This window comes from Podarcis filfolensis (genome assembly GCF_964270895.1).
Source record: "Podarcis filfolensis genome assembly, chromosome: 5".
Classification (NCBI taxonomy): Eukaryota; Metazoa; Chordata; class Lepidosauria; order Squamata; family Lacertidae; genus Podarcis; species Podarcis filfolensis.
In genome coordinates, this window is record NC_139608.1 from 84,565,889 (window position 1) to 84,591,797 (window position 25,909).

A 25,909-nucleotide genomic window follows, 5' to 3' on the forward strand; every position below is an offset into this window, starting at 1 on the left:
CTAGCACAATTTGCATAGCTTTTAAATTTGCCACTATTTGATAGCCAACTGCTTATAGAATTCTTGTTCAGTTGTCACTGACAACAATATATTGTACAAACAGCACTATGGAACTGCCTGAGCAGGTGGCAATGCGAAGGGAGAGAGCAGAGAATAACCAGCTTATTGCAGTTTTTATATCTGTTATCCAAATTGAATTCTGCTACTTTTTTTGTGAATAACTTAAAACATCCACCACATTTGGCCCAGGGCTTATTAGGGTTTAACATGCAAATATTGGAGCTGGATTTAGAATACTATGATTCACTAAAATATTCACTCTAGTTGCCCCCCCCCCCAATGTCAATTTATTTTGTTTGTTTAATCTGCGTGCCACCCTTCATCCGAAGATCACCGGGGTGTGTGTGTGTGTGGTTCACAACATAAGAATACAAAATAAGCATACAAAATGCATAATAAAAGACAAGCAAAAATCAACCAACAACCCCCTCCAACAAACACATTTAAAAGGCCATAGAATGCAACCGAAGTCTTAAAATTAACAAAACATGAATCAATATATTAATTCAGACGGAATTAATACAAAGGCACCTGATTTCCACCCATATAATAATAATAATAATAATAATAATAATAATAATAATAATTTATTATTTATACCCCGCCCATCTGGCTGGGTTTCCCCAGCCACTCTGGGCGGCTTCCAAAAGAATATGAAAATACTGTGATACATCAAACATTAAAAGCTTCCCTAAACAGGGCTGCCTTCAGATGTCTTCTAAAAGTCTGGTAGTTGTTGTTCTCTTTGACATCTGGTGGGAGGGCGTTCCACAGGGAGGGCGCCACTACCGAGAAGGCCCTCTGCCTGGTTCCCTGTAACTTGGCTTCTCGCAGTGAGGGAACCGCCAGAAGGCCCTCGGTGCTGGATCTCAGTGTCCGGGTAGAACGATGGGGGTGGAGACGCTCCTTCAGGTATACTGGACCGAGGCCGTTTAGGGCTTTAAAGGTCGGCACCAACACTTTGAATTGTGCTCGGAAACGTACTGGGAGCCAATGTAGGTCTTTCAAGACCGGTGAATAGAATAGAATAGAATATCATTTATTACGGCCATAGGCCCATACAGGTAAAAACAACACATAAATAACAGCTTGTGCCGTAAGGAGAAAAAAAAGCAATCGCTAAAACACCACTATAACAATAAAATACTATAAAATGGAAAGGCATACTACGCCTTAATTAGCTTGTAGAGCTCCTTGGTGTCGCTTTTGGGAAAGGACAGCAACTAGGAACCTAGCCACCTTCAGGGTCGTGTGGGTATCCTTGTCCTGCAAGATTTGGGCAAGGTGGAATTTTGGTGGGGTACCCTCTAGTTTCTGTATGATTGATCCCAACAAATTTGCCCGTAGCACATTAAACAAGGGGCAAGTGAACATAATGTGCTGGAGCGACTCCGGCGTCACCTTATCACATTCGCACACGGCGGGGGCTTGGCCCTTTGAGAACCTATGTCTCAGGACATTGGAGGGAAAAACGTTAAACCTCGCTTTGGTGAAGGCCAGTCTATGTGCAACAGTCGAAAGGGAGGAGAGGTATGATGGAACGCAGTAAGTTAAAGTGATACCAATGTTCTGGGGCGAACAAACACCTCCCCCCAGCGTATAATTTCGCTGTAAATCGATGTCATCCAGTCTTTGGCGGATCAGTCTCTGAGCAGTGATTTGGTCTAGTTTTAGGGAATCTGAGGGAGAGATTCCATAACTCAGGAGTTTGGCATGAATTCTACTAGTCCAAAGGCTAGAGAATTCGTCTCGCCATAAGCATTGGGCAAGGTAATGGTTTGGTAATCTATGCCACAATGATAACCAGTAATTGAAGACTTGCTTCCACAGGCAAGTTTCTAGGGATGCGACCTTCAATTCTAGTCGCATGGCTGCGTTGCTTACGCACAGGGGGAGCATTAGGAGCCGACGTAGGAATTGGCTTTGCAGAGTCTCAAGGGGAGCAAGATCTGTCATCACGGCCCAGAGCGGGGCAGCATAAGCAAGCACGGCAACCACTTTTGCCTTGAACACCTTTAGGGCCGAGGGAACATGCAAAGCTCCGTCCGAAAAGAAGAATCGGAGGAGCGCATATGACAAGATTTTGGCCTTATTAAGTAGGTGTTGAATGTGAGCTTTCCACCCCAAATTGTATTGAAAAATAACTCCTAGGTATTGAAATTTTAGGACTTGCTCTATTTTTGCCCCACCAAGCTTCCACTTGTATAATCTCCGGCTTCTGGAGAAGATCAGGATCTTGGACTTGGCATGGTTGATGGTTAATTGATTGAGTTGACAATACGTGGCAAAGATCTTCAGAGCTCTGGTTAGTCCAACACGTGTATAAGATAGAATTACCGCGTCGTCCGCATATAAAAGGAGTGGGCAGCGGTAATCCGCTAGTCTAGGCGCGTGTGTACTTGGAGATGAGTTGACTAGGGGTGCTCGCATGTCGCTGATGAATAGGTTGAATAGGCAGGGAGCCAATATACATCCTTGGCGCACTCCCTTGTTTATTGGTATCGAATTTGTAAGGTCGCCCGCTGGAGTGAATCTCACTCTGGCAAGGGTACCTTCGTGGAGCTGGCTTATGAGCCATAAGAGTCTTCTATCAATGCCCTGTTTCGCAAGTTTCTCCCAAAGAATATTTCTAGGAACGCTGTCAAAGGCTGCCTTTAGATCTAAGAAGGCAGCACAGAGGTAGCCCCGGGGGGGGGAGGAGTACTTCCGTGCCAGATGATAAAGAACTATCGCATGATCGGTTGTAGAGTGTTTAGTTCTGAACCCTGCTTGTTCATGGCCAATCTGGTTAGTCTCATCTACCCATCGCAATAATTTAGTCATCAAAAAGCTGGCATAAATTTTCCCTATGATCGAAAGGAGGCTGATGTTACGGTAGTTTTCCGGCTCCGTTGGAGAACCTTTTTTATGAATTGGTACAATAATGGCCTCCTTCCATGTTTTGGGGATGAGACCGGAAGCGTTGATTGCATCGAAGGTTTTGGCCAAGATGCCGGCCCACCATTGTGGGTGTAGTTTGATGGCTTCAGCAGGGATCAGGTCGGGCCCAGGGGCTTTGCCCGGTTTCAGCTGAGCTATTAACTTGGCTATTTCGTCAGGATCGGTGGGAGGCCAAATAGGAAGGTGGGTAAACAGGTGCATCAGATGGTCGGAGGGAGCATCTGCCTGTGAGAAGCATTTCTTCAGGAACCGTTCCCATGTCGGTGCAGAGATGACTGCCCTTGGGGAATTCCTCCCCCTTCTGTTAATCAAAGACCAGAATTCCCTGGATCTGTGTGGTTTTGAAGCAGTAATCAGAGCCTGCCAACGATTATGTTGCCACTCACGCTTGGCAATTATCTGCGTGCGTTTGTAAACTTGCTTGGCTTGTGCATAGCTAGCTGGCAGAGTAGATGCATCAGAGGTCTTGTATGCATTATATATAGCACGGAGGCGCTGTCTTGCTTGTTTGCACTGAGAATTATACCAGGGAGCACCGTGAGTATACTCGTTTCGATTTAAATTTTTGGGTGGTAACCTGAAGAAGGACGTAAGATCAGTCATATGATGGTAGAAGCGCTTCAATACTATGCTATGCTCGTCTGAGGCAGAGCCTATGTTGGGATAGGGCCCGAGGATTTCTTTTTGAAAGAATTCCAGGTACCTTTGAGCCTGTGTCTCCGACCATTTGATTCCTCTTACTTGGAAAGATTCGTTGGTTATCATCTGAGTCGCATGTCTATGAGCCTCCGGCTGCCAGTTCAGGGAAAGCTTAGCAACAAGGGGAAGGTGATCACTAAATTGTACATTCTCGATCTTAAAAGTGGAAATACACTTAAATAGATCCCTAGAGACCAACAGGTAATCGAGGACGCTGTTTGATTTAACGCTCAGGTGAGTGAAATCCCCTGGAATATCGGGGAGGCATGTGCCATTTAAGGGGACCAAATTCAAACGGATGGCCATTTGATAGAGGAGTACTCCAGCCTCATTTGCTCTGTGGTCCTTAGAAGTTCTCTTCATGATGTGTTCCAGGTCATAATTATCAAGGTTTGGGGTAACCCACCATTTGGCTTTGGTCAACGAGTCCCAATTTGCTGCCGTACGGGCATTAAAATCGCCACCAAGACCGGTGTTATATGGTCTCGGCGGCCGCTCCCAGTCACCAGTCCGGCTGCTGCATTCTGGATTAGTTGTAGTTTCCGGGTCACCTTCAAAAGTAGCCCCACGTAGAGCGCATTGCAGTAGTCCAAGCGGGAGATAACCAGAGCATGCACCACTCTGGCGAGGCAGTCCGCAGGCAGATAGGGTCTCAGCCTGCGTACCAGATGGAGCTGGTACACAGCTGCCCTGGACATGGATTTAACCTGTGCCTCCATGGACAGCTGTGAGTCCAAAATGACTCCCAGGCTGCGCACCTGGTCTTTCAGGGGCACAGTTACCCCATTCAGGGCCAGGGAATCCTCCACACCTGCCCGCCTCCTGTCCCCCAGAAACAGTACTTCTGTCTTGTCAGGATTCAATCTCAATCTGTTAGCTGCCATCCATACTCCAACCGCCTCCAGACACTCACACAGGACCGTCACCGCCTTCACTGGTTCTGATTTGAAAGAGAGGTAGAGCTGGGTATCATCCGCATACTGATGAACACCCAGCCCAAACCCCCTGATGATCTCTCCCAGCGACTGCATGTAGATGTTGAAAAGCATGGGGGAGAGGACAGAACCCTGAGGCACCCCACAAGTGAGAGCCCAGGGGTCTGAACACTCATCCCCCCCCACCACTTTCTGAACACGGCCCAGGAGGAAGGAGCGGAACCACTGTATGACAGTGCCCCCAGCTCCCAGCCCCTCAAGACGGTCCAGAAGGATGTTATGGCCGATGGTATCAAACGCCACTGAGAGATCCAGCAGAACTAGGAAACAGCTCTCACCTTTGTCCCTAGCCCGCCGGGGATCATCAACCAGTGCGACCAAGGCAGTTTCAGTCCCACGATGAGGCCTGAATCCCGACTGGAAGGGATCCAAATGGTCCGCTTCTTCCAGGCGTGCCTGGAGTTGTTCAGCAACCACTCGCTCAATCACCTTGCCCAAGAATGGAAGATTTGAGACTGGGCGATAGTTGCCCATTGTGGCCGAATCTAAAGATGGTTTTTTAAGAAGCAGTTATAGACAGGAACTAGCATGAACTTCTGCATTTTCATGCTTGCGCATGAGCAACCACATTTCTTCCCCCCCCCCCCAAACCTGACACATGTGAGGCTGCTGAAATGTCACATGCAACTGTGTGACTTGGGTCTGGGAGAGCCAAACTTCGATTTGGCTGTATTTATCCAATGCCAGAGCTTGAAATGGAGGCTTTGAAAAAGTGGACCCAAGAAAACACAACCAAGGTGTGTTTTCCAAGCTCACCTGCAGGATTCCTGGTAACATTTGTTTAAAATAATCAAAGGCTTGTATAGTGATCGTATAGTGGTTAGTACTCTGCGTTGTGAAGACAGTCTCCTGGATCCACTACAGACATATAAAATACCACCAGCCAGGCCTCTGCTGCCTTCTGGAACGCAACCATCTGCTTATATTGGACAAGTTTCCTGCTTCTAGTGCTTCAGATTCTTGGCTGCCACTTTTAGACTTGAGCTGTGCCTCCCCTGGATCACAACATTGCCTCCAACTCTGCTGGGTCCTTCTTATAAGCCCTGTTCCCGCAAAAATTCAAGGATTCCCACCATTCTGTTTCAACTCCAGTCACAAGATGAGGGCTACAGCAACAAATTAAAAATGGAAATTAACCCAAGTTTTCAAGTAATTTTTCTAAGCAGATCGAGACTATGCAGTACAGTCATACCTCGGGTTAAAGTAGCTTCAGGTTGAACATTTTCGGGTTGCGCTCTGCGACGACCCAGAAGTAACGGAATGGGTTACTTCCGGGTTTCGCCGGTCGCGCAGACACTCAAAATGACATCACGCGCATGCGCAGACGCAGCGGATCATGACCTGCACACGGTTGTGTTCTGCTCTGGATGCGAACGGGGCTCCGGAATGGATCCCATTCACATCCAGAGGTACCACTGTACAGTGGTACCTCGGGTTACATATGCTTCAGGTTACATACGCTTCAGGTTACAGACTCTGCTAACCCAGAAATATTACCTCGGGTTAAGAACTTTGCTTCAGGATGAGAACAGAAATCGTGCTGTGGCGGCGCGGCGGCAGCAGGAGGCCCCATTAGCTAAAGTGGTGCTTCAGGTTAAGAACAGTTTCAGGTTAAGTACAGACCTCCGGAACGAATTAAGTACTTAACCCGAGGTACCACTGTACATGGTATGAGGGTCATCAAGGGATCTAGCCCTTCCGCCTCCAAACTTCAGCACCTTCTGTACAAAGGCCAGCAAAGAGAATACCCCAAGATGAAAACAGTTAAGAACCATTCCATACATAACATTCTCATTTTGTTTTCATGAGACTGTAAAAGGACTATTAGGAAGTGTAATCATTGTCATCATCAAACACGGAAAATGTATGACTCCGGTGGCATCAGCCGTAACTAAATATTAAATTATTTAATGTAAACTCACAAGGACCTGAACCAATGGCCACTTTGTCTAATTGGATGACTATGATGTGAGCGATCAAATCCCAAAGGCGGTAAAGCAATTTCTGTGTGAATAGTTTGTGTGGAGCAATAATAGCAAGCTGCATAAATATTTCACATTAAGGCTTCAAAGCATGGATCTTTTGCTTGACAGAATTGTTAACTGCGGCCAAAGTATGTTAACCATATATCTCAAATCTATAAAAAACAAAGCAGCAAAACATCATCAACCAGAGGTTGTTTGAAAAATACTGAGGCAATCGAAACATGGGGGGGGGGGCAGCATGTGCTACAGTCCTCCTGAGACTGTATCCCTTTAAAATGTAGGGGGAAGAATCAGCCAGATGTTTGGCAGGAGGCTGTGCACATTCAGAAATGATATGGTCTCAATAGCATTGTTCCACACCCCTTTCTGAACATCTGCACTAGCTCTCAATAGAGAGAGCATCAGTAATAGTTTGTTGCATTACTAACAAGAACATTATTGCTTAATAAAGACACTTATTTGTAAATTACCCTTCCCAAAATGCTTAAAACACACATGCACATTTGAGCTTCAATAATAGCAGATCTGTATTCAAATGCTAATGTCTTCTACAAGGTAAGGCATGCCAGCAGATTTAATCACTGTTAACTAGAGGTTTAAATTCAAACCAGCCTCAACCTTGGGCAGTATGACATTATCAGAAAACCATTAATGGTCTGAAACAAAAGAGACGCACATTAATAAAAGCAAAGCGTACAAAGGTAAAAAAAAGGGAAGTTTTATTAAAAGTATTGATCATGACCTAAGGCACCACAGACATTGATCTTTCTGCATCCTGCAAGAAAAAAAATGTTAACAGCAACATATTATTGATCTATCATTAAGCTGGCTACAGAAGTTAGCTTTTAAATCTGAGTCTGTTATTACTGCAGAAGAAGGAAACTTGATAAATTTATGATATGGTAAATTCATGATACGTCTGCTTTAATTTCAGTGCCCAAATTTACAGGCAATCCCACTTCCTTTAAAGTAAATGGCAAGGGCTGACTAATTTCAACACATCTGGATTTTTCCTTTATTAAAAGGTAAAGGGTAAAGGGACCCCTGACCATTAGGTCCAGTCATGACCGACTCTGGGGTTGCGGCGCTCATCTCGCTTTATTGGCCGAGGGAGCCGGTGTACAGCTTCCGGGTCATGTGGCCAGCATGACTAAGCTGCTTCTGGCGAACCAGAGCAGCGCACGGAAACGCCGTTTACCTTTCCGCCGGAGCGGTACCTATTTATCTACTTGCACTTTGACGTGCTTTCGTACAGCTAGGTTGGCAGGAGCAGGGACCGAGCAACGGGAGCTCACCCCGTCGCGGGGATTCGAACCGTCAACCTTCTGATCAGCAAGTCCTAGACTCTGTGGTTTAACCCACAGCGCCACCCGCGTCCCTCTTCCTTTATTACTCCCTGTATATTTGATTCTGCATTGTCTTCTGGTACAATGAATGTCAACCATTACTATGAATATCTGAGTTGAAGAAAGGGGAGAAGTCTGGGTCCTTTTCCAAGGATTTGCTATAAGACGTTAAGTAGAGCCCTTCCCTTGAGAGCAACTATACAAAATATATGTATTTTAGGAAACAATACAAATGTAATATAAATACACATGTTTTCTGTGAGTGTGCTTCAACTGGGCTGTAAGATTTCACCCTACCCATAACTAATGGTGGAGTATCACTACAAGTGATTTTATTATTATTATTTTTGAGGAAATTAACTCCAGTGCAGTAAACAGTGATGTGGAACACCATCAGAGAATACTGCCCTGGTATGTACATTCACAGGAGACCAGAGATGCCACACTGAGGTGGGGAAATTGACACAAATTCCTCTCCCACACAGGTAACTTCCTGTGTGAGTGTAGGTTTTCATGCAAACAATCTATTATGAAAAAGCTTTATTCAAGCAATCTGCAAGGAGATCCTGAGTTCAGGTGGGAGGCTTTTGATGAGATAGAGAGGCTTGCATCGCTCTTGAACTGTGCTATTAAAGTACTAGGGCCCCGTGCATGAAAGAACAAGGACTATATTTGGATTCAAATAGTTTTAGGCGGAAGGTCTTTTGGGGGGGAGGGGAAGCCCCCTAAGACCACAGCTTTTCCACACAATTGTCTGCTGCCCCAGAATAATTATACATCCGTTGAGTTGACACATCTTTGCCCAAGACAGCACTTTCAGCATGTTTTTTCTTTTTTTCTTTTTTAAATAATTTTTATTAACTGGCCAATCACATCAAATTAAATCACATCACATAAATTCCAAATTACAAAGCCAAATTTTTAAATTTTGTTGGGGGAACCCATACTTCAAGATCCAACGGGGGATTCAGATCATCTTCTTATTACTGCGTTAATGTCCAAATCAGTCCCAATCAGTCCAAACAAAATTCATAATTCTATCCAGTCTTATCTTGGTGTTTCCACATCATATCGTGTTCATATAATTTCTATTTTTCCTTTACGATCTCTTCTGTTAGTCTCCTTAAGCCGATAAGCAAAATAATAATCCTGTGTGGATTTCCCGTTCCTCCACTAAGTCCAGATGGTTTCCATATATCTCCTTCTTAGATAACATCACTCTTTCCATCATAAATTTGGCATTTGTCGCTCTTAAGTCCCACCGAGAAGTTGATCCACGATATGTAAACAACTCTATTTCTCTCTTTCTCCTCCCAGACCCAAGAGCTCCAACAATGCCTCCCAAAATGGCGACGGCATTTTTAACTGCGTCATTCCAAAACTCTTAGCTTTCCAGCTTCATCTTGAAACATTGCTTTGGTTCGAAAGTTTATCTCCACACAGCCTTAAATCCACAGCTTAAGTTTCTGACTCATTAGGGGAGGGGATTCTTGTTAAATCACATAAGAAAAATGAAGGCAGGTTTTTTCCCCCCTCCCCCCTCAGTCATACCGTATCTTGACGTATCTTCTCATATTTTATTCTTGTCTTGTTATCAGAGATCTCTTTTGTCAGCAGTCTTTACTCCCCTTTTTCCTTGAAGCATGTGCAATTTATCTCGTCCAAATTGTTTCTTTTGAAGATGCTTGCAACTAGCGGCACGAATCAGGGACGGCATCCAGGAGTGCCGGAATCCCACAGGAGGGCTTTGTGCCTAGTGCCTCCACCCCCACAAATTCCGGGGTGGTATAGGGCACAGCAGGCAAGGGCCGTCCCCCCCACAATCCTGGGGGGGTTAAGGAGGCTAATTACCCCCATCATAGCCTCCAAATTACCTCGTGTGGATCGGAGAGATGTTATTGTCAGCCATCTTCCGATGCGCCACCTAGTGGCCCCCCCATGTTTTTTCAGTACTTTTGAAAACCTTGTTAAAAAGCAAACTACCTATCATTTTGACACACTGACCAATGGGTACCATTTTTAAACACATCAGCAAGTTATCTCTTTCTAATGCTGAGGGCCAGTGTGGTGTAGTGGTTAGGAGCGATAGACTCGTAATCTGGGGAACCAGGTTCGTGTCTCCGCTCCTCCACATGCAGCTGCTGGGTGACCTTGGGCCAGTCACACTTCTTTGAAGTCTCTCAGCCTCACTCACCTCACAGAGTGTTTGTTGTGGGGGAGGAAGGGAAAGGAGAATGTTAGCCGCTTTGAGACTCCTTAGGGTAGTGATAAAGCGGGATATCAAATCCAAACTCTTCTTCTTCTAATGCCTTGTGTGTCAGTGAACAACTTAACCTTGGCCTCATCCAAAATCGAAATAGCGCACGTTCTACAGTGAGGGGGGAAAGTGTTTGATTCCCTGCTAAATTTGCCCATTTGCCTTCTGACGAAGAAATGAGCAGCCCATAATTTTAATGGTAGGTTTATTGTAGCTGTGAGAGACAGAATAACAACAGGAAAAACCCCAGGAACCCAGAACACAAAAGTCAGAGATTGATGTGCATTATAATGAGTGAAATAAGTATTTGATCCCCTATCAACCAGCCAGATGTCAGGCTTCCTGGTATCTTCACTGTATGTAAGGAGATGAGATTAGAATCACGTGGTCATTTCTTCGTCAGAGGGCAAACGGGCAAATGTAGCAGGGGATCAAATACTTCCCCCCCCCTCACTGTATATGGTGTCTTAGCTAATCTATCTGTAGAGCACGTTAATGTCAACCTAGTTAGAATGAGTTCCTTCCTCTGCTGAATGAAATACAATTGCCTTGGGTCTATTTTTGGGGAATCCTGCAACGTGTTTAAGTTTTTACTCTGAGTAACTATACATTGGAATCTGCTCTGGATCAATACTGAGTAGAATTTCAATGACAGTTTTATCCTCCCAAAGTCAAACATTCACTGTTATCTAAGTTGCTTGAGCCACAGGACAAAGGCTAGATTATGACGGCAACGCGTCTGCTGTTAAAAAGTAGAAAATTCTCTCAACTGGGTGGCTTAAAGCACACACCTTCATGAGCATGCTAGAGTGCCCACTGCCATTAGCCCATCTCTCATAAACCATTTTATAATGTACGGTTTGCGAGGCTGGAGGAGGCTGATCCATATTCAATAGGAGAGGAAGGGTGTATGAGTGTGTATGGAGGAAATAATAACAAATTGGTATATCTTTGGAGAATTGCCCCACAGGCCATGCATTTTTATGTTCTTAATCATTATTAAACGACTTCATGTCACACACTGCCTGGTGAATGGCTGCGTCCTGACACAAGAACGAATTACAAATGAAATGGAAGATCAAGCCGTATTAGAGGGACTGCCTCTGGGAAATGAAAATCTTTAATTCTCTTTTATTATTGACATTTATTTGGCTGCCACGAATAACAACACGGCAAAGAGATTCGGCTACGCTTGTGTGCTGAACAGCTTATCCCTGGGCTCAAAACCGACTTAACATTTATCATGTTTGCTTATGGAGCTGACACTGTGGCATACACTTCTCTATCCATCTTGAATTTATTAGGCATATTTAGCTTTTTTTAAAAAAGAGGAAGGGCATCCCCTCTTTTGACTTGATTTTCATAAGGAACAAACAGCACGGTTTAGAAAACATTAGTCCTCAAATACACTTCTAATTACAAAAAAGAGAGAGTATTTTAGAGTGGATTAATGGATATGCTATCACTTCCAGCTCGAAGAATGAAACAAATGCTTAGTGACAGAAGCTACTAACATGTATGCATAAATGGCCCTTATTATCATCTTGGTTCAGCCAGCCATAGAAGGCAGGGAGGTTTGTTTAAATTCTGAAGTTGTCCCAGAAGGAATGGTCATAAATTAATTTGGGAGGGAGCGGACTGCTCTCATACTGAGTTTTTAAAAGCTGGTTTAAGACAAAGCTGACTCAGAAGCAATATAGGAAGTCCCATGGCAGCAAAAATGAACATTGTGTATCGATACGCTGCGGGGTTCTGACGCAAGTGTCTGCCATGATTAAAATTCATTGTGTGGATAGCTCCCGTATAACCTCTATGACCTATGAAATATCCAACAAAACTCTTGCCACTGGAGTAGATGTTTTAGCAGTAGTAGTGGTAAGGTTAGGGTTATGCAGCTCATCACCACAGATGAAGCAATAGAGTACTGAACTGTATGTAAATACATTTTGCTGCACAGAAACGAATGACAAACAGCATTCCCTGCTGCATAGGTTAGCAAGCTACAGCACTGTTTAATAAACAAGCATGGGCAATCTAAATTAAAAAGAAGATGTAAAGCCCCCCAGACAGTCATGTTTGCAATGCTTAAATTGGAATATCACATATCATCATTTCTTCCTCACAAAAGCACCTCCTGCCCACTTTCAGAAGATGGGGAAATTGCCAACTGGGAAACCCTTAGAGTGGGATTTTCAAATAAAAGCAACTGGAAATTCACTTCACAGTACACACTTTCATTTCCATTGCCGCCTCTTAAAAGAATTAACTGTTTCAGCAGCTGTTGTATGGTGAACTCATGCTCGTGGCCAACATAATTCAGTAGCTAATGCTCAATGTATAAAACCAGAATAAAAATAATTTGAATCAATATTTTCAACCTGCTTTGTAAGAAGCAACTCACATTATAATATACATCACTGATCTTAAAATACATAGACACACACACACACACACACACACAATCAACAAGCAGGTCTTGTGTCAGGTGTCCACATGCAAGGATGATTAAAATTCCAAGCAGTGCTGGATTGTGGCCATTAGTACAATAAACTCAATTTTATGCAACATTTTGGAGAAGCAAAATATATTATATATCCTGCGGTATTCCCTCTGATGATGGGGAGCATCTGTCAGTGGAATGAGGAGGAAGGCAATTTATGGTGATTCTTCCCCCATACCCCAGCCTCCCTAAAACATGTTCTGAAGGCTTCCCCCATCAGCAGAGGAAACAACATTGGATACTAACCAGAGCATATTAGTATTAAGATTCGTATTGTTATTGGTAATTATATCATCATGGTTTTCAAGAAACTCCTGAAGTTCTAGTTCTGTCCTACAAAAGCGGGATTCCCCTAGATTTAAGCCATAGCTAACATACGCTCAAATGTTCAGCCAATCTTCTCTTTGTTTCCCAGAAAAGCTGTTCTGATGCTTCTTTGCCTGTCCACCCCCACCTTCTTTTTCACAACTGTACAAGTGCACTTCATGCTCAGGCACCATATACTCCAAATCTTTAATCCACTTTGTTCCTTGCTTGGAACCCTTTCATTTTTCTGCATCCTATCTGAAATGTGGCGGCCCACTGAGACCCAACCAATACTGAATGGAGTACTATTCCCTTATATAAAAAGGTAAAGGTACCCCTGCCCGTACGGGCCAGCCTTGCCAGACTCTAGGGTTGTGCGCTCATCTCACTCTAGAGGCCGGGAGCCAGCGCTGTCCGCAGACACTTCCGGGTCACGTGGCCAGCGTGACAAGCTGCATCTGGCAAGCCAGCGCAGCACACGGAACACCGTTTACCTTCCCGCTGGTAAGCGGTCCCTATTTATCTACTTGCACCCGGAGGTGCTTTCGAACTGCTAGGTTGGCAGGCGCTGGGACTCAACGATGGGAGCGCACCCCGCCGCAGGGAATCGAACCGCCGACCATGCGATCGGCAAGTCCTAGGCGCTGAGGTTTTACTTATATACGCGTCATCCCTTATATACCTTGGATATAATGCTTAAAAACTACGTACCTGTGGCCATAATAGTGTCTTCTTTCCCTTGGGTGAATACGACAACCCGCTGTCTTTTCAGGTTCGCTTTGGGTAATGCTTGTGCTTTCCGGGCTATCTCCTTAATGTCCTCAGTCTGGTGACACAAAAAAGAAAAACAAAAGATGTATTGTACGTAGTACAGAACAGCACACTTGAGATTATAACTTTATTTGAATAATGTAAGGAAATTACTTTAGATATGAAAATACTTTTCCATTCGGGTTCAAACTGTGGTTTGAGAACCTTGTTTGGTTTAACTAACTGTGGTTGGATTCCGTTTGTTTTAAGACGAATGTGGAAACATCCACTCCACTTAGAAACAGGAGAGAGCGGAAAAAATGTTAAGAAAAGGCGGCATAGGGCACACGCCTACACCAACAAGGGTCAGTGAAACAGAAAACACTACTTTCCTGACCTCTCTTGCATTTCTAACATGCACGGATTAACGTTTTCCAAAGTTGTATCACTTCACTCTTGACACTAAACTTCATGTGCATTAGTGTTGCCCACATTTTTCTAGAATTACAATGTTTCCCTGTAACTTCATACTAATGCAAGGAATTTGGTGTCGTTGCCATTTGGCTGCCATTAATTCTTACACTAAGAGAGAGAAGTTTGTCTCGAAGAGTGATTGGAAAATCTCACTGTTCTCCCCAAAGTGAACATACATGGTGTTCTTCACTTTGTTAGTTGATCCACAAATGAACAACTGCATCTATGTCTACTAAGCATTTTAGGCAGCTTGCAGCACAAGGCGGGTGGATGGGTGGGTTATGGGTTTCTACCCCAACCCTTGCTTTAGCCCTTACCCCTTCGAATGGCTTTCTGTTCACTGTCAGCCATCATCCTCATTGGCAGAGAAGAGCAAAAGGGGCATCATGGAGAGACTGGAAACAAAGATCTGTACCAAGGTGATATTGGACAGGAGTAAATCCCTCAAGCTAACAAAAGTGTTTTCTGTCCCTGCCCTATGAGGCCTTAGGCTACCTACAGATAAGGCCAGCCTCCAAGTTGTTCCTTTATTTTAGCTAAAAAGATGGAATACCCATCAGTGGTGCCTGATCTCTCCACCTTGGACAATAAGAACAAATAAAGAATGAGGGCACAGTACTTGCGGAATACAGGGAGAGCACCAGTAAAACCAGGTCCCTTTCAAGGAAGGTACAAGAAATTAACTGCCACTCTAAGGGAGGGACAACTCAAAGATCTTCTGGGAGTGATGACTCCCCCCCGCCCTGCCTTCAAGGGATTGGAGGATGACAAGCCACTTGGTGGTATCCCGGTGCCCACTTGAGAAAATGAAAAACTGAGTCTGAAGAATTTGACGCTACAGATGCTAGTGAACCTAGGCTCTTTGGCAGTGCAGAATATGGGGTGAAAATCCTCCACACGACTCTGCTCCACTCGTGCAGCACTGTGGGGATGGGAGGAAAAACCATGGAGGCTGAAGAAATTACATGGAAGAAAAGGTTAATGTCCCCCATAATTATTGTTCTAATCAAATTTTGTGCCTCCTGTGCCTGATTAAACAAATAAAACATACAGGAGATCCAATCAAAGATTACCCTCATCATGTGTAAGTTGGCCCTCCTTTGGCACGTTCGTTTACAACCTGTCAGTGTTGTTACAGATAAATCCAATCTATACTAAGAAATCCAAAACTTTCGGATAATCGTACAAATCAGTCTGACTCTATGACATACAAATTCTTGCACCGCATATTGTAAGCTGTTATCTGTTTAGCATGATCCTCTTATATTTGAAGTGGTTTTAATTAATTGTGTCCAGAATCCCACTAGAACCAATTTGACTTTCTTGCAATACTACATAAAGTACAAAAGGCTCTTCGTTTTAAATCCTTAGCAGGGACATCTTTTAAGACATGTACCAGCAATTCCCATCACCTACTTTGCTTTTTGCTTTGCCCTGCTCTGGCCTGGTTTACGTATCACAGTAAGACACACAAATATATGGGCTCCTGAAGAAGAGCTCCTAGCTGCCTTGCTTCTTCCCAGTCTTTTTTTCACCCCCATGAAGCACTAAAATAAGCCAAGATTTGGCTTAGCATGTCATCTGATCCTGGACTTAAGCTCTCTCCTCGGTAACCGCAAGGTGTAGCCGAGAACAAGCCTTAGTTACAGCTCGTGGTTAGGGAGGAGAGACCTTAACCACAAGGTTGGGTTCAGATAACTTGCAAAGCCAAATCTTGGCTTGTGGCTCAGCGCACTGCGGTGTGGGAGTAAAACAGACCAGGCAGGAGAAAACAGTTACAAGCTCCTCTCCCAGAGCCTGCGTAGTCCCAGGAAACCATAGATCATCTTACAAGAGGTTATGTTGCTTATCTCACCAGCATGCAAACTGCCTTTTCTCACTGCATATTTCTGAACCCTTTTTATTGCCTGAGATTCCCCCCCCCCTTTTGATTTTTTGTTAAAATATATATTATCCAAAACGTAGTGCCAGGTGTAACTGACCTTAACCAGGAAATAAAACCATGGTTATTTGTCTCCAAAGTTTATGGCAGACTAATTTAAAAAGGCATACAGATCATTTTATTAGAAGTTACCACAGAAAGGAGGAAATGTAGAGCTGTTTTGGATGGCAGTCGTGCCTCTCCCATAATGTTTAGTAGTAGCCTTAATCAGTCAAAGTACAAAGCTGCAGGTTTTTACAAAATTTCTCTGTGCAGTACAAACAGTTATGGCATTCTTTTATTGCATCTTCTTTTGAGTTATACAAGTAGCAATGGAACAAAGCTTGCCAGGCACAACAAATACCTAAAAAGCACTCTCTGCTCCCAGAGGAAACTGCCCAGTCATTAAGTACTTCTACACAGGTCTTTGCCCCCAGAGGCACATTGGGTAATACTTTGGGACAGGTCCTTTCCTGTGGTGGCACCCCAGTTGTGAAATTCCCTCCAGGTGCTAAATTTGGGTGCCATGTGAAAATGGTTCTCTTTGTCTCTACTTACAGTTGATTGCAAAGTTTGTTGTTTTTGCTACCATGGAATCTTACTGCTCTGCAGTTTTATGCTAATTCTTTATTTTAATCCAGTTTTAGATAGCTTTTTGCTCAACATACCACTTTAGAGTGAAGGTGGGGAGAGTGGATTTTTCATCCAAATGGAAAGCCTCTCTGTACTTAAATAACTAGCACTAGCTTATGTTCTCCATGATGCATCAGTTTTCTAAGTGGATGTAATCTCCTACATTAATAATGTGGCTCCCTCACCCATCTCCAAAGTGGTTCAGTCCGTCATCAAATATTTCCAGAACTCAGACCTGTAGTTCTCATGTAGATTTGGGACTCTGGCCTGAATCAGAAGCACAATTTATACTAAGAAAGGACCGTCTTAGTATATAGGTTGTGCTAAAGAAGAAAAGGCGTTTATTTAGTATTTCTTATGCTATAGGTCCTAAGGGCAACTGTGTATACTGGACCTCCAGGCAGCTTCTGATAATGTTCTCAAACAGCAGTCAATTAGAGCCCTTATTCTACTATAATTTTCCCTTTAGTTTTCATGATTCTAAAAAGATCTAATGGTGAACCATTTTCATTGCTCCTTTTTCGCTGTGAGGTTGGGGAAAATGTTAAAGTTACAGAATAAAAACCCTCAATGGACACATTATCAAACATCATATATCACCATTGGCAGATCTGATATGTCACTTGCTGCCAAGCAAAGGGGGCAATATGGGATAAGATCACAATCTCTGTGCACTTTGCTAATGCAGTGAAATCAGACGTGGCAGATTTAGGATGTTCAGCAGAAACTGTGCTAGGAAGTATAAGAAAGTGCTAATGGAAAGGTTAATAAAAAGGTGTTTGGCAGACATTTGCAAAAGCATTTTGTCACTCGGTGTTAATTTAAACCAGGCATGCCCCAGGTTTTCAGCTTAAGGAAGAAATGAAAACATAAAAAGGGCAAGGCTAATACACGACTTCCATTCTTTGCTGTTCTACTACACCATACTATAGATTTCAAATAAATTGTGCTAAATCCCAAAGACCCAAAACACTGTTTTATTTGACAAATCCTGTTTATTCTAATAGAGATTGTAAAAAACAACAACAACACCTTTCAATTTGCATACTCTTCATTTCTATAAAAGCAGCCACCACAAAATAAAACTGCAAAGCATATTGCGTTAACATTATAAAGATGGTGCAGATGTGTGTTGCTTTTGAGTTATCTTGAAGCAATCCAAATTGGACATACACACAAAGACACACCACAGATGTGCTTCTCTTTCTCTTCCTTTGTACTTGCCCAGACCCAAAGGAAAGTATCAGATCAGCGTATGGTCCCCTAACTGTGTGGGTCTGATAATGTAAATGGGAACTGAACAGCCCAAGCATCAGCTTTCCTGATGTATTTGCCTGATGAACAAAACACTTGAGGGGTTAAGGCAGATGCACATGTACAGAAAAAGGCTTCATGCACATTGGACTGCAAGGATCACTTAATATCAAACACATTGGTTGTCACATTATATAGTGTCTGGTGAACACTAGGAAACAGTCCCCATGTCCTATAGATAGTAGTTCTCCTGACCAGGCTATCGGGAAATGGTATACTGATAAACCCTCCAGAATCTGAAGCATTTGCAAATAAAAATACTAAAGTCAATCTCAAAATGATGCACAATAGACTAAACAAAAGACAGAGACTGTGTGTGGCTGTTAGGAGATTGCACATTTGTACAAACCCAAATGGAAAATACCACTTGTGCCTGGTAACAAAAGAACAGCCCACTTCTCCAAAAGAGACTGAGTGTAAAAGGCAGGGTTTACGTTAATCAGCTCTTAACAATTCCACATACCACCTTACTAAAATTCATTTGCATGACGATAATCCACATATGGCAGAGTTTAAGTTATTTAAAATGGTGTTATATTTCAGTATTTAGTCCTGCCTCACCAATGCTTTAGCACTGGATCTTTATGGAGTGTAATTCAGCTAATGAGGTGGCTTTTTAACTGAGCAAACTGACAGGCCCCATATCTGCAGAGGCAGCTTGAAGCCGTGCCCAACCTCTCAGCTTCCCAAGAGGCTTTTCAAAATTCAATAAATAACATCTGTAGGCGATGTTGGGTGCAGACCTAGCAGAGTGCGTCATAACACTGAGCTGGCAGAACAAAGAAACCATGACGACTGCCAAGTTTCTATGGCAACTGCTGCGAGGCTTGGAGAGTATAATAGCACATCAATCACTGTCCAAAAGAACTTCATTATCAGCAAGGGGAAAAAAACCCTTTAGAATCTGTTTAGCGTGCAACATAGGTTAACTCACCTCAAAGCCTTGCGCTCTAGCAAAAGTGGCAGCTTCCTGAAATAATAATAAAAAGGGAACAGTTAATTATAAAGTGCTAGATAATAAAGAAATAACACATTTGGAAGCTCATTCAGGCAGTCTCCTTTTACATAATTATCTCAATATGCCCACATGCAGTTGTTCAGTTACTTGCGATGAAAAGGCTGCTTCTTCCCCTGACAAGATAGCAATGAAGTGTCAACACACTTCAGAGAGATGGAAGGAAAATGTGTGCTCTCCTCCCCACTGGCAAAGTAACTTTGGACTAATGGCCTTTAACAGAAAAGGGTACAGTTAACCACAGGACTTTTCACTATTAATCATTTCTACCACACTTCGCAAAGGCCACAGCAGTGAGGCTGGAGAGCCAAATTTACAAACAGCACCCTCACCTTTCCCCAATAACGTTTAGGATCGCTTACCCCATGTTGTGACTACAAAGCTGGTAAGGAAATTAGCATGTGATGAAGCCACAAATCAGAGTAAATGACCCTTGGCTGTTTCAGAGGAGAGCAGAATAAAAATACAGAGGTGCCATTTCCAGCATCAGTTCGGTATAATATGAAACATGCAGTTTCCTGCTCAACCTAACACTGAATTTTAACTCAGAACTGCTCAAAAGATCTGTCTACTTTACAGGTTTACAACCTTTTTGAGTCCACGGCTCCCTTAAGCAACTAATTTTTTTCTGCAGCACCCCTGTGGGGCTCAGGAGCCCAGATATGTCACCCCTGGCAGCCTCTCACCCCTTTTTGAACGCCCTCCCTTGGAGAGTGTTTCCTCAGTCTCCTCTCCTCTCCCCTCTTCTTGGGAGTCTTCTGGGCAGCCGCAGCTGCACCCCCTGGTCTCTGAGCTGCCCCTCCCTGCCCCAAAGAGAAGGGCTCCTCACACTGCCCCACAGGGGCCTGGGGAGCACCCTCTGGCCAGCTTCAGAGGCACCATTCACCTGGGGAGCTTGTAGCCAGGGCTGCTGCAGCAAACAGCTGTGCAAGCCTTGGGGAGGCAGAGATGTGAGAGGGCATCAGAGGAGGGAGGGAAGGAAAGAGGGACAGAGGCCAGTGTTGCCCGCGACACCCCTGACCATCATTCAAGGCACCCCAGGGTGCCACGGCACACTGGCTGAAAACCACTGGTCAACTTGAAGGTTTTTAAGTAGAGGTTGGATGGCCATCAGTCATGGATGCTTTAGTTGAGATTCCTGCATTGCAAGGGACGGACCAGATGACCATCAGGGTCCCTTCCAACTCTACTTCCAACTCTGTGAGTCTATGATTCTATGACCACACCTTTTCATCACATTTGCAGGCTTCCTGTAGACATCTGGTTGAAAACTGTGAGAACAGAGTGCTCAGCTAGGTGGGTTTTTCAGCAGATGCAGCAGGACTCCTCTGATATTTTTAAATCATACGGTTTGATTACAGCTTTATGTAATAGTTATAAGCTTTAAAATATAATTTCAATCAACAACATTCATGGTGTCATTGAAGGATTAGCCTGGTGCTTAGCTGCAAACATATTGAAAGCTATTTGTCATTGATTTCACATTAAAGAACCCCAAGTGTTTCAAATAAAACAACACATTCAACCATTAATGAGAGAATCCCTTAAAACAGTTTGATGTCTTATTCACAGCTTTAGGCAACTGAACTCTTCTTCATCCCTCAAGTAGGACTAGAGCATCAGAAGGTCGTTATTTCATATTTATATCAAACATTAATGGCTCCCCTTTGAATGTGTGATTTTACATACAAGCACAGAACAGGGGAGAACGCAGTAATGTTATTTCCTAATTGGTTCTAATATGAAGACATCACTGAAGATAATTTACATATCCTGGGTGATATCTAGTGCTGCACAAGTGGATTTCCCTTTCCTTTCCTTTGCTGCCTCCACGCACCTCCAAATCTGACCCAGAGGGTCCTCCAATGCTCCAAAGCAGATTTGGTGGCTGCGTGGAGGTGGCAGTGCAGAATATAGTAGAGGAAGTCTACCTGTGCAAGCAGAAGACCGTTCCTCTAGCAGACCTTCAGATATCCCTCACTGAAAACGTACCATTTGAAAAGATTAGAAATGAGTAAAGGTAAAGGTAAAGGTAAAGGGACCCCTGACCATTAGGTCCAGTCGTGACCGACTCTGGGGTTGCGGCGCTCATCTCGCTTCATTGGCCGAGGGAGCCGGCGTACAGCTTCCGGGTCATGTGGCCAGCATGACTAAGCCGCTTCTAGCAAACCAGAGCAGTGCACGGAAACACCGTTTACCTTCCCGCTGGAGCGGTACCTATTTATCTACTTGCACTTTGACGTGCCTTCGAACTGCTAGGTTGGCAGGAGCAGGGACCGAGCAATGGGAGCTCACCCCATCACGGGGATTCGAACAGCCAACCTTCTGATCGGCAAGTCCTAGGCTCTGTGGTTTAACCCACATGATTACGTAACGCCAAACCATGGCTAAGCATGAATGCACAAGTGTGCTGGTACTCAGAGAAAAACTGAGGCCATTTCGCTCCTTCTCCACATGCCCCGCTGCAAAACTAAGACATGGTTTGGCTCAGCATCATGGCTAAGCCTGGGCTCATGGTTTGTCTTGGCCCAGATCTGCACGTAGCTCCAGGTACTGTGGCAGCAGCAGCGTCCGGAGAGCAGCAAAGCAGCTGTGATTTTTTCTGTAAGTAGCTGCACACAAGCATGTTCACACCACATGTCAACTGGGCCAACATACGAAACATTAACAAATTTCTATGTACAGAGCCCCGTTTGTAATAAAGCTTTTACTTATTTTCCAAAGTATCTTAATCATTTCCCCTGTTACTCGCATTCCACTTCACCACAGGAGGTAACTTTTGGCCAATCTCACTATCACTTGTTCAGTTTACATTATCACCGGTACCTTTTTACTATTCCATTTTGCAGGGGAATAACATCAGCGGAGAAATAGTGATCTTTGCAGACTGCTAAACATAAGCAATGCAAGTACAATTGGCTGAGGAGGACTGCTGATGAGATAAATGGAGCACTGCAAAAGAAGTGATCTTACAATGCTCCCACGCATTTCAGCGGGGCCTGCGTAGGTAGGAGAATTTTCTGGTGGATTGCGCCGCAAATAATTCAAGGAAGTATTTAATGTGCACATGTTTCTCAGGCACCGGTGACAAGGCATTCTGGTGGACATTCTAAGAAGCTGAAGTGGGAACAAACAATTACTGCAGCAGGAAGCTGAAGTTAATAAAACCTGATAAGCTGAGAAAGCACACTTCCTCAGGCTGATCACTGAAGAAGCAGAAGGCCAGCCAGGTTAGCCTGAACTGAGTTTGACAGAAAAACTGAATCACAGCCTTAACAATTGGGTTCCAGCAAGGTTAGCCACATTGGCAATTTACTTACAAAAGATTCCCCCCCCCTCACACTTCCCCGTTGTCAGTGGCATTTGCTAGCCCAGCTGTCAAGGCAAAGTGTAAGGTTCAAAGGTATCATGCAGTGTATTCTTAGAGCAGCGTGCAATTAACAAAGCCAAGGCATACATGGAGTGGGGGGTGGGGAGGGAAAGAGCCTGAAAGCCTCCAAGATAAAGAAATGCACTTCTAATGAACTACAATAAAATCCAGAAAGGCTTAGGTGGGACTGGGACACAGACAATGCAAAAAAAAAAAAAGAAGGGGGGGGGGAGAAGAGTAGTAATGGAAGCCATAAGTCCACAGAAAATAGGAACAAAAACTAAACAAGATGTATTGGAGCCAGATGATATTTGTAACCTCAAGTTTTTAGTCATGCAATTGAAATAGGAAGTTAGAAGTCTATACTGAGGTGAGAGGGAGGGGAAGACATTAACATCTGTGCCAAACTTTTATTTGGCCAGGAATCTCTGATACTGCTTTGTGCCTATCTGCGAATCAATCTGTAGAGTGCAAGTTATTTCCAGTTATTTAAAATACTTCCTTTTTTTTTTTTTTTTGCTTGGAAGGTGGAGTTTTTTGCTGCTTTAGGGCTATTGCAAGCACTACAGTCAATCCAGGCCCAATCCTGAGCCATACCTGTAAGACTGACTTGGTTATTATAAACATCTGTTTGTGGTACTCACACTTTACGTTTGTGGTTTGTATGCTTTAAAATCTGAAGTGGGAAGAGCCCTGCAGTTGCTATGGTGCCAGACAAGAAACTCTGGTACTGGAAATCAGAAGTGAACGAGGACTGTCCAAATGCTGTTAGGGTGCTATGCAACAAGCGCAGTTGGTCCAGCTCCCTCCCCACCTCCAAACCTTCTCAATATGAGAGCAGCTATGTCTGGTTTTCCCAGTAGTGATGTATGGAAGTGAGAGCTGAACCATAAAGAAGGCTGATTGCCAAAGAATTGATGCTTTTGAATTATGGTGCTGGAGGAGACTCTTGAGACTCCCATGGACTGCAAGAAGATCAAACCTATCCATTCTGAAGGAAATCAGCCCTGAGTGCTCACTGGAAGGACAGATCCTGAAGCTGAGGCTCCAATACTTTGGCCACCTCATGAGAAGAGAAGACTCCCTGGAAAAGACCCTGATGTTGGGAAAGATGGAGGGCACAAGGAGAAGGGGACAGAGGACGAGATGGTTGGACAGTGTTCTCGAAGCTACCAGCATGAGTTTGACCAAGCTGCGGGAGGCAGTGGAAGACAGGAGTGCCTGGTGTGCTCTGGTCCATGGGGCCACAAAGAGTCGGACAAGACTAAACAACAACATGTCTGGATCAGACCAAAAGTCTCATGGGTAGGAAAACGAAGGCCCAGGGGCCGGATCCGGCCCAATCGCCTTTTAAATCCGGCCCGTGGATGGTCCGGGAATCAGTGTGATTTTACATGAGTAGGATGTGTCCTTTTATTTAAAAGGCATCTCTGGGTTATTTGTGGGGTATAGGAATTCGTTGATTTTAAAAGATAATTCCCCCACAAGGTCTGAGGGAAAGTGGACCGGCCCCCTGCTGAAAAAAAATTGCTGACCCCTGGTATATCTAGTCTAGCATCCCATTTCCCAAATCGGTCCATCAGATACCTTTGGGAAGCCCACAAGGAGGATGTGAATGCAATGGTTTTCTCCTCTGGTTGCTCTCAGCAACTGGGATAGGGTGATATACTGCCTCTGTAACTGAAGATCATGATGGCTTGTAGCCATTGATAGATTTCTCCTCCACGCCTTTGTCCAATTCCCTTTAAAATCCATCTAAGATGACATCACAATATTCCATGGAAACAGACAGATGAAATGTTTGCGGCATGCCATACTTTCTTCGGAATAGCTGTGACGATTTTTCTTACTGTACGAACAAACACGGAAGGTCAGGTCACAAGGCTGGAGCAAGAAGACAAGGGTGCCCTTTTGAGAAATGACACGTTCTGCCACGCAGGAAAGCAGTAAGGCCGGGCACTTAATCTTTACCCTGCTCTGTAGCCAACTCCAAATATGTCTTGTTGCTACCCAGTTTATACCAAACCACATTTTCTGTTCAAGGGGGCCGAAAAAAAATCTAATCTAAACACAGAGGGGAAAAAGACTGGGCTTCCCTTGACCTCAGCAAAACTACCAATGCCACCACAGACAAAATTGCCCATAAACAAATAAGAGTCTATCTCCGTACTCAATTCCCAAAGAAACACCCGAAGTTGGGGACATAATTATGTTCCTTCAAGTAGCATTAAAATGCGCCATACTTCTTTTTCTTCACAGAGTATACCTGAAGGAGCCCAGGATACCTGAAGGAGCGTCTCCACCCCCATCGTTCTGCCCGGACACTGAGCGCCAAGGGCCGTCTGGTGGTTCCCTCATTGCGAGAAGCAAAGCTACAGGGAACCAGGCAGAGGGCATTCTCGGTAGTGGCACCCACCCTGTGGAACGCCCTCCCATCAGATGTCAAAGAGATAAACAACTACCTGACATTCGGAAGACATCTAAAGGCAGCCCTGTTCAGGGAAGTTTTTAATGTATGACATATTAGTGTATTTTTAGTCTTTGTGGAAGCCACCCAGAGTGGCTGGGGAAACCCAGCCAGATGGGCGGGGTACAAATAAATTATTATTATTATTATTATTATTATTATTATTATTATTATTATTATTACCATCCTTTGCTCTTGTCTCAGAACTCATATCTGCTCTGCTCCATATATTTCTTTCTACCATTCCTACCTCTGTGACATTTTCCAAGGTGCTTATTACATGTGAAGAGCACTCCCCCCAGCTCGCTGTAGTGTATGATGACAAGAGCTGTAAGATCAGTCCTTCTGCCAAACAGTTTCTCTTACCTCCTTTAAATCCTTCCAGCAAAATTTCCCCTCACTGTCCCTCAGAAGGCTACTTGGCTGCAGCAGAAGATTGGCTTCTTCCATTTGTTCCAGCTTAAAAGCACCTGCACTTTTGTGTGAATTTTATTATAGATGGTTTCCTGGTATTTCTTAAGCGGGACTACCTGTACTCCAGGAGGAGGTTAAATTTGCTACATCCTAGTCAGATTTCCCATCTCTTCTTTCTCTGAGAGCTGCGCTCAGTGCTTTTAGGAATCATGTTTGCTTTACAGGTTTCGGCTCAGGGTTCATGCCTTTGCAGCAACTGCTGCTAATAATGATATTTGGCATGTCCCAAATAGCTCAGAAAGTTCAAAATGAAAGGACGCCTTTCAGCATTGATTGACGATAAGTGCAAGATAATGAAAGGAGCAGTGGCCCATCTGTGCTACCCCCCAAAGGCATCTCATATGGGAGAAGGTAGTCAGGTTAAAATCTAACCTCAGAGAGGCGGCAACATATGGCGATTGCT

The 25,909-nt window shown here is 44.1% G+C and overlaps 1 protein-coding gene across 3 annotated transcripts in view; it reads right to left on the minus strand.

Moving 5' to 3' along the window:
- ADK (adenosine kinase) overlaps positions 1–25,909 on the minus strand; it is a 202,381-nt gene that overhangs the window by 29,987 nt on the left and 146,485 nt on the right. For all 3 annotated transcript variants that reach the window (XM_083615945.1, XM_083615944.1, XM_083615946.1), the window contains exons 8-9: positions 19,115–19,150; positions 13,800–13,914 (exon numbers count right to left, since the gene is read on the minus strand). In XM_083615945.1, coding sequence (XP_083472071.1) covers positions 13,800–13,914; positions 19,115–19,150 — 151 coding nt within the window. The remainder of the gene's footprint in view (positions 1–13,799; positions 13,915–19,114; positions 19,151–25,909) is intronic.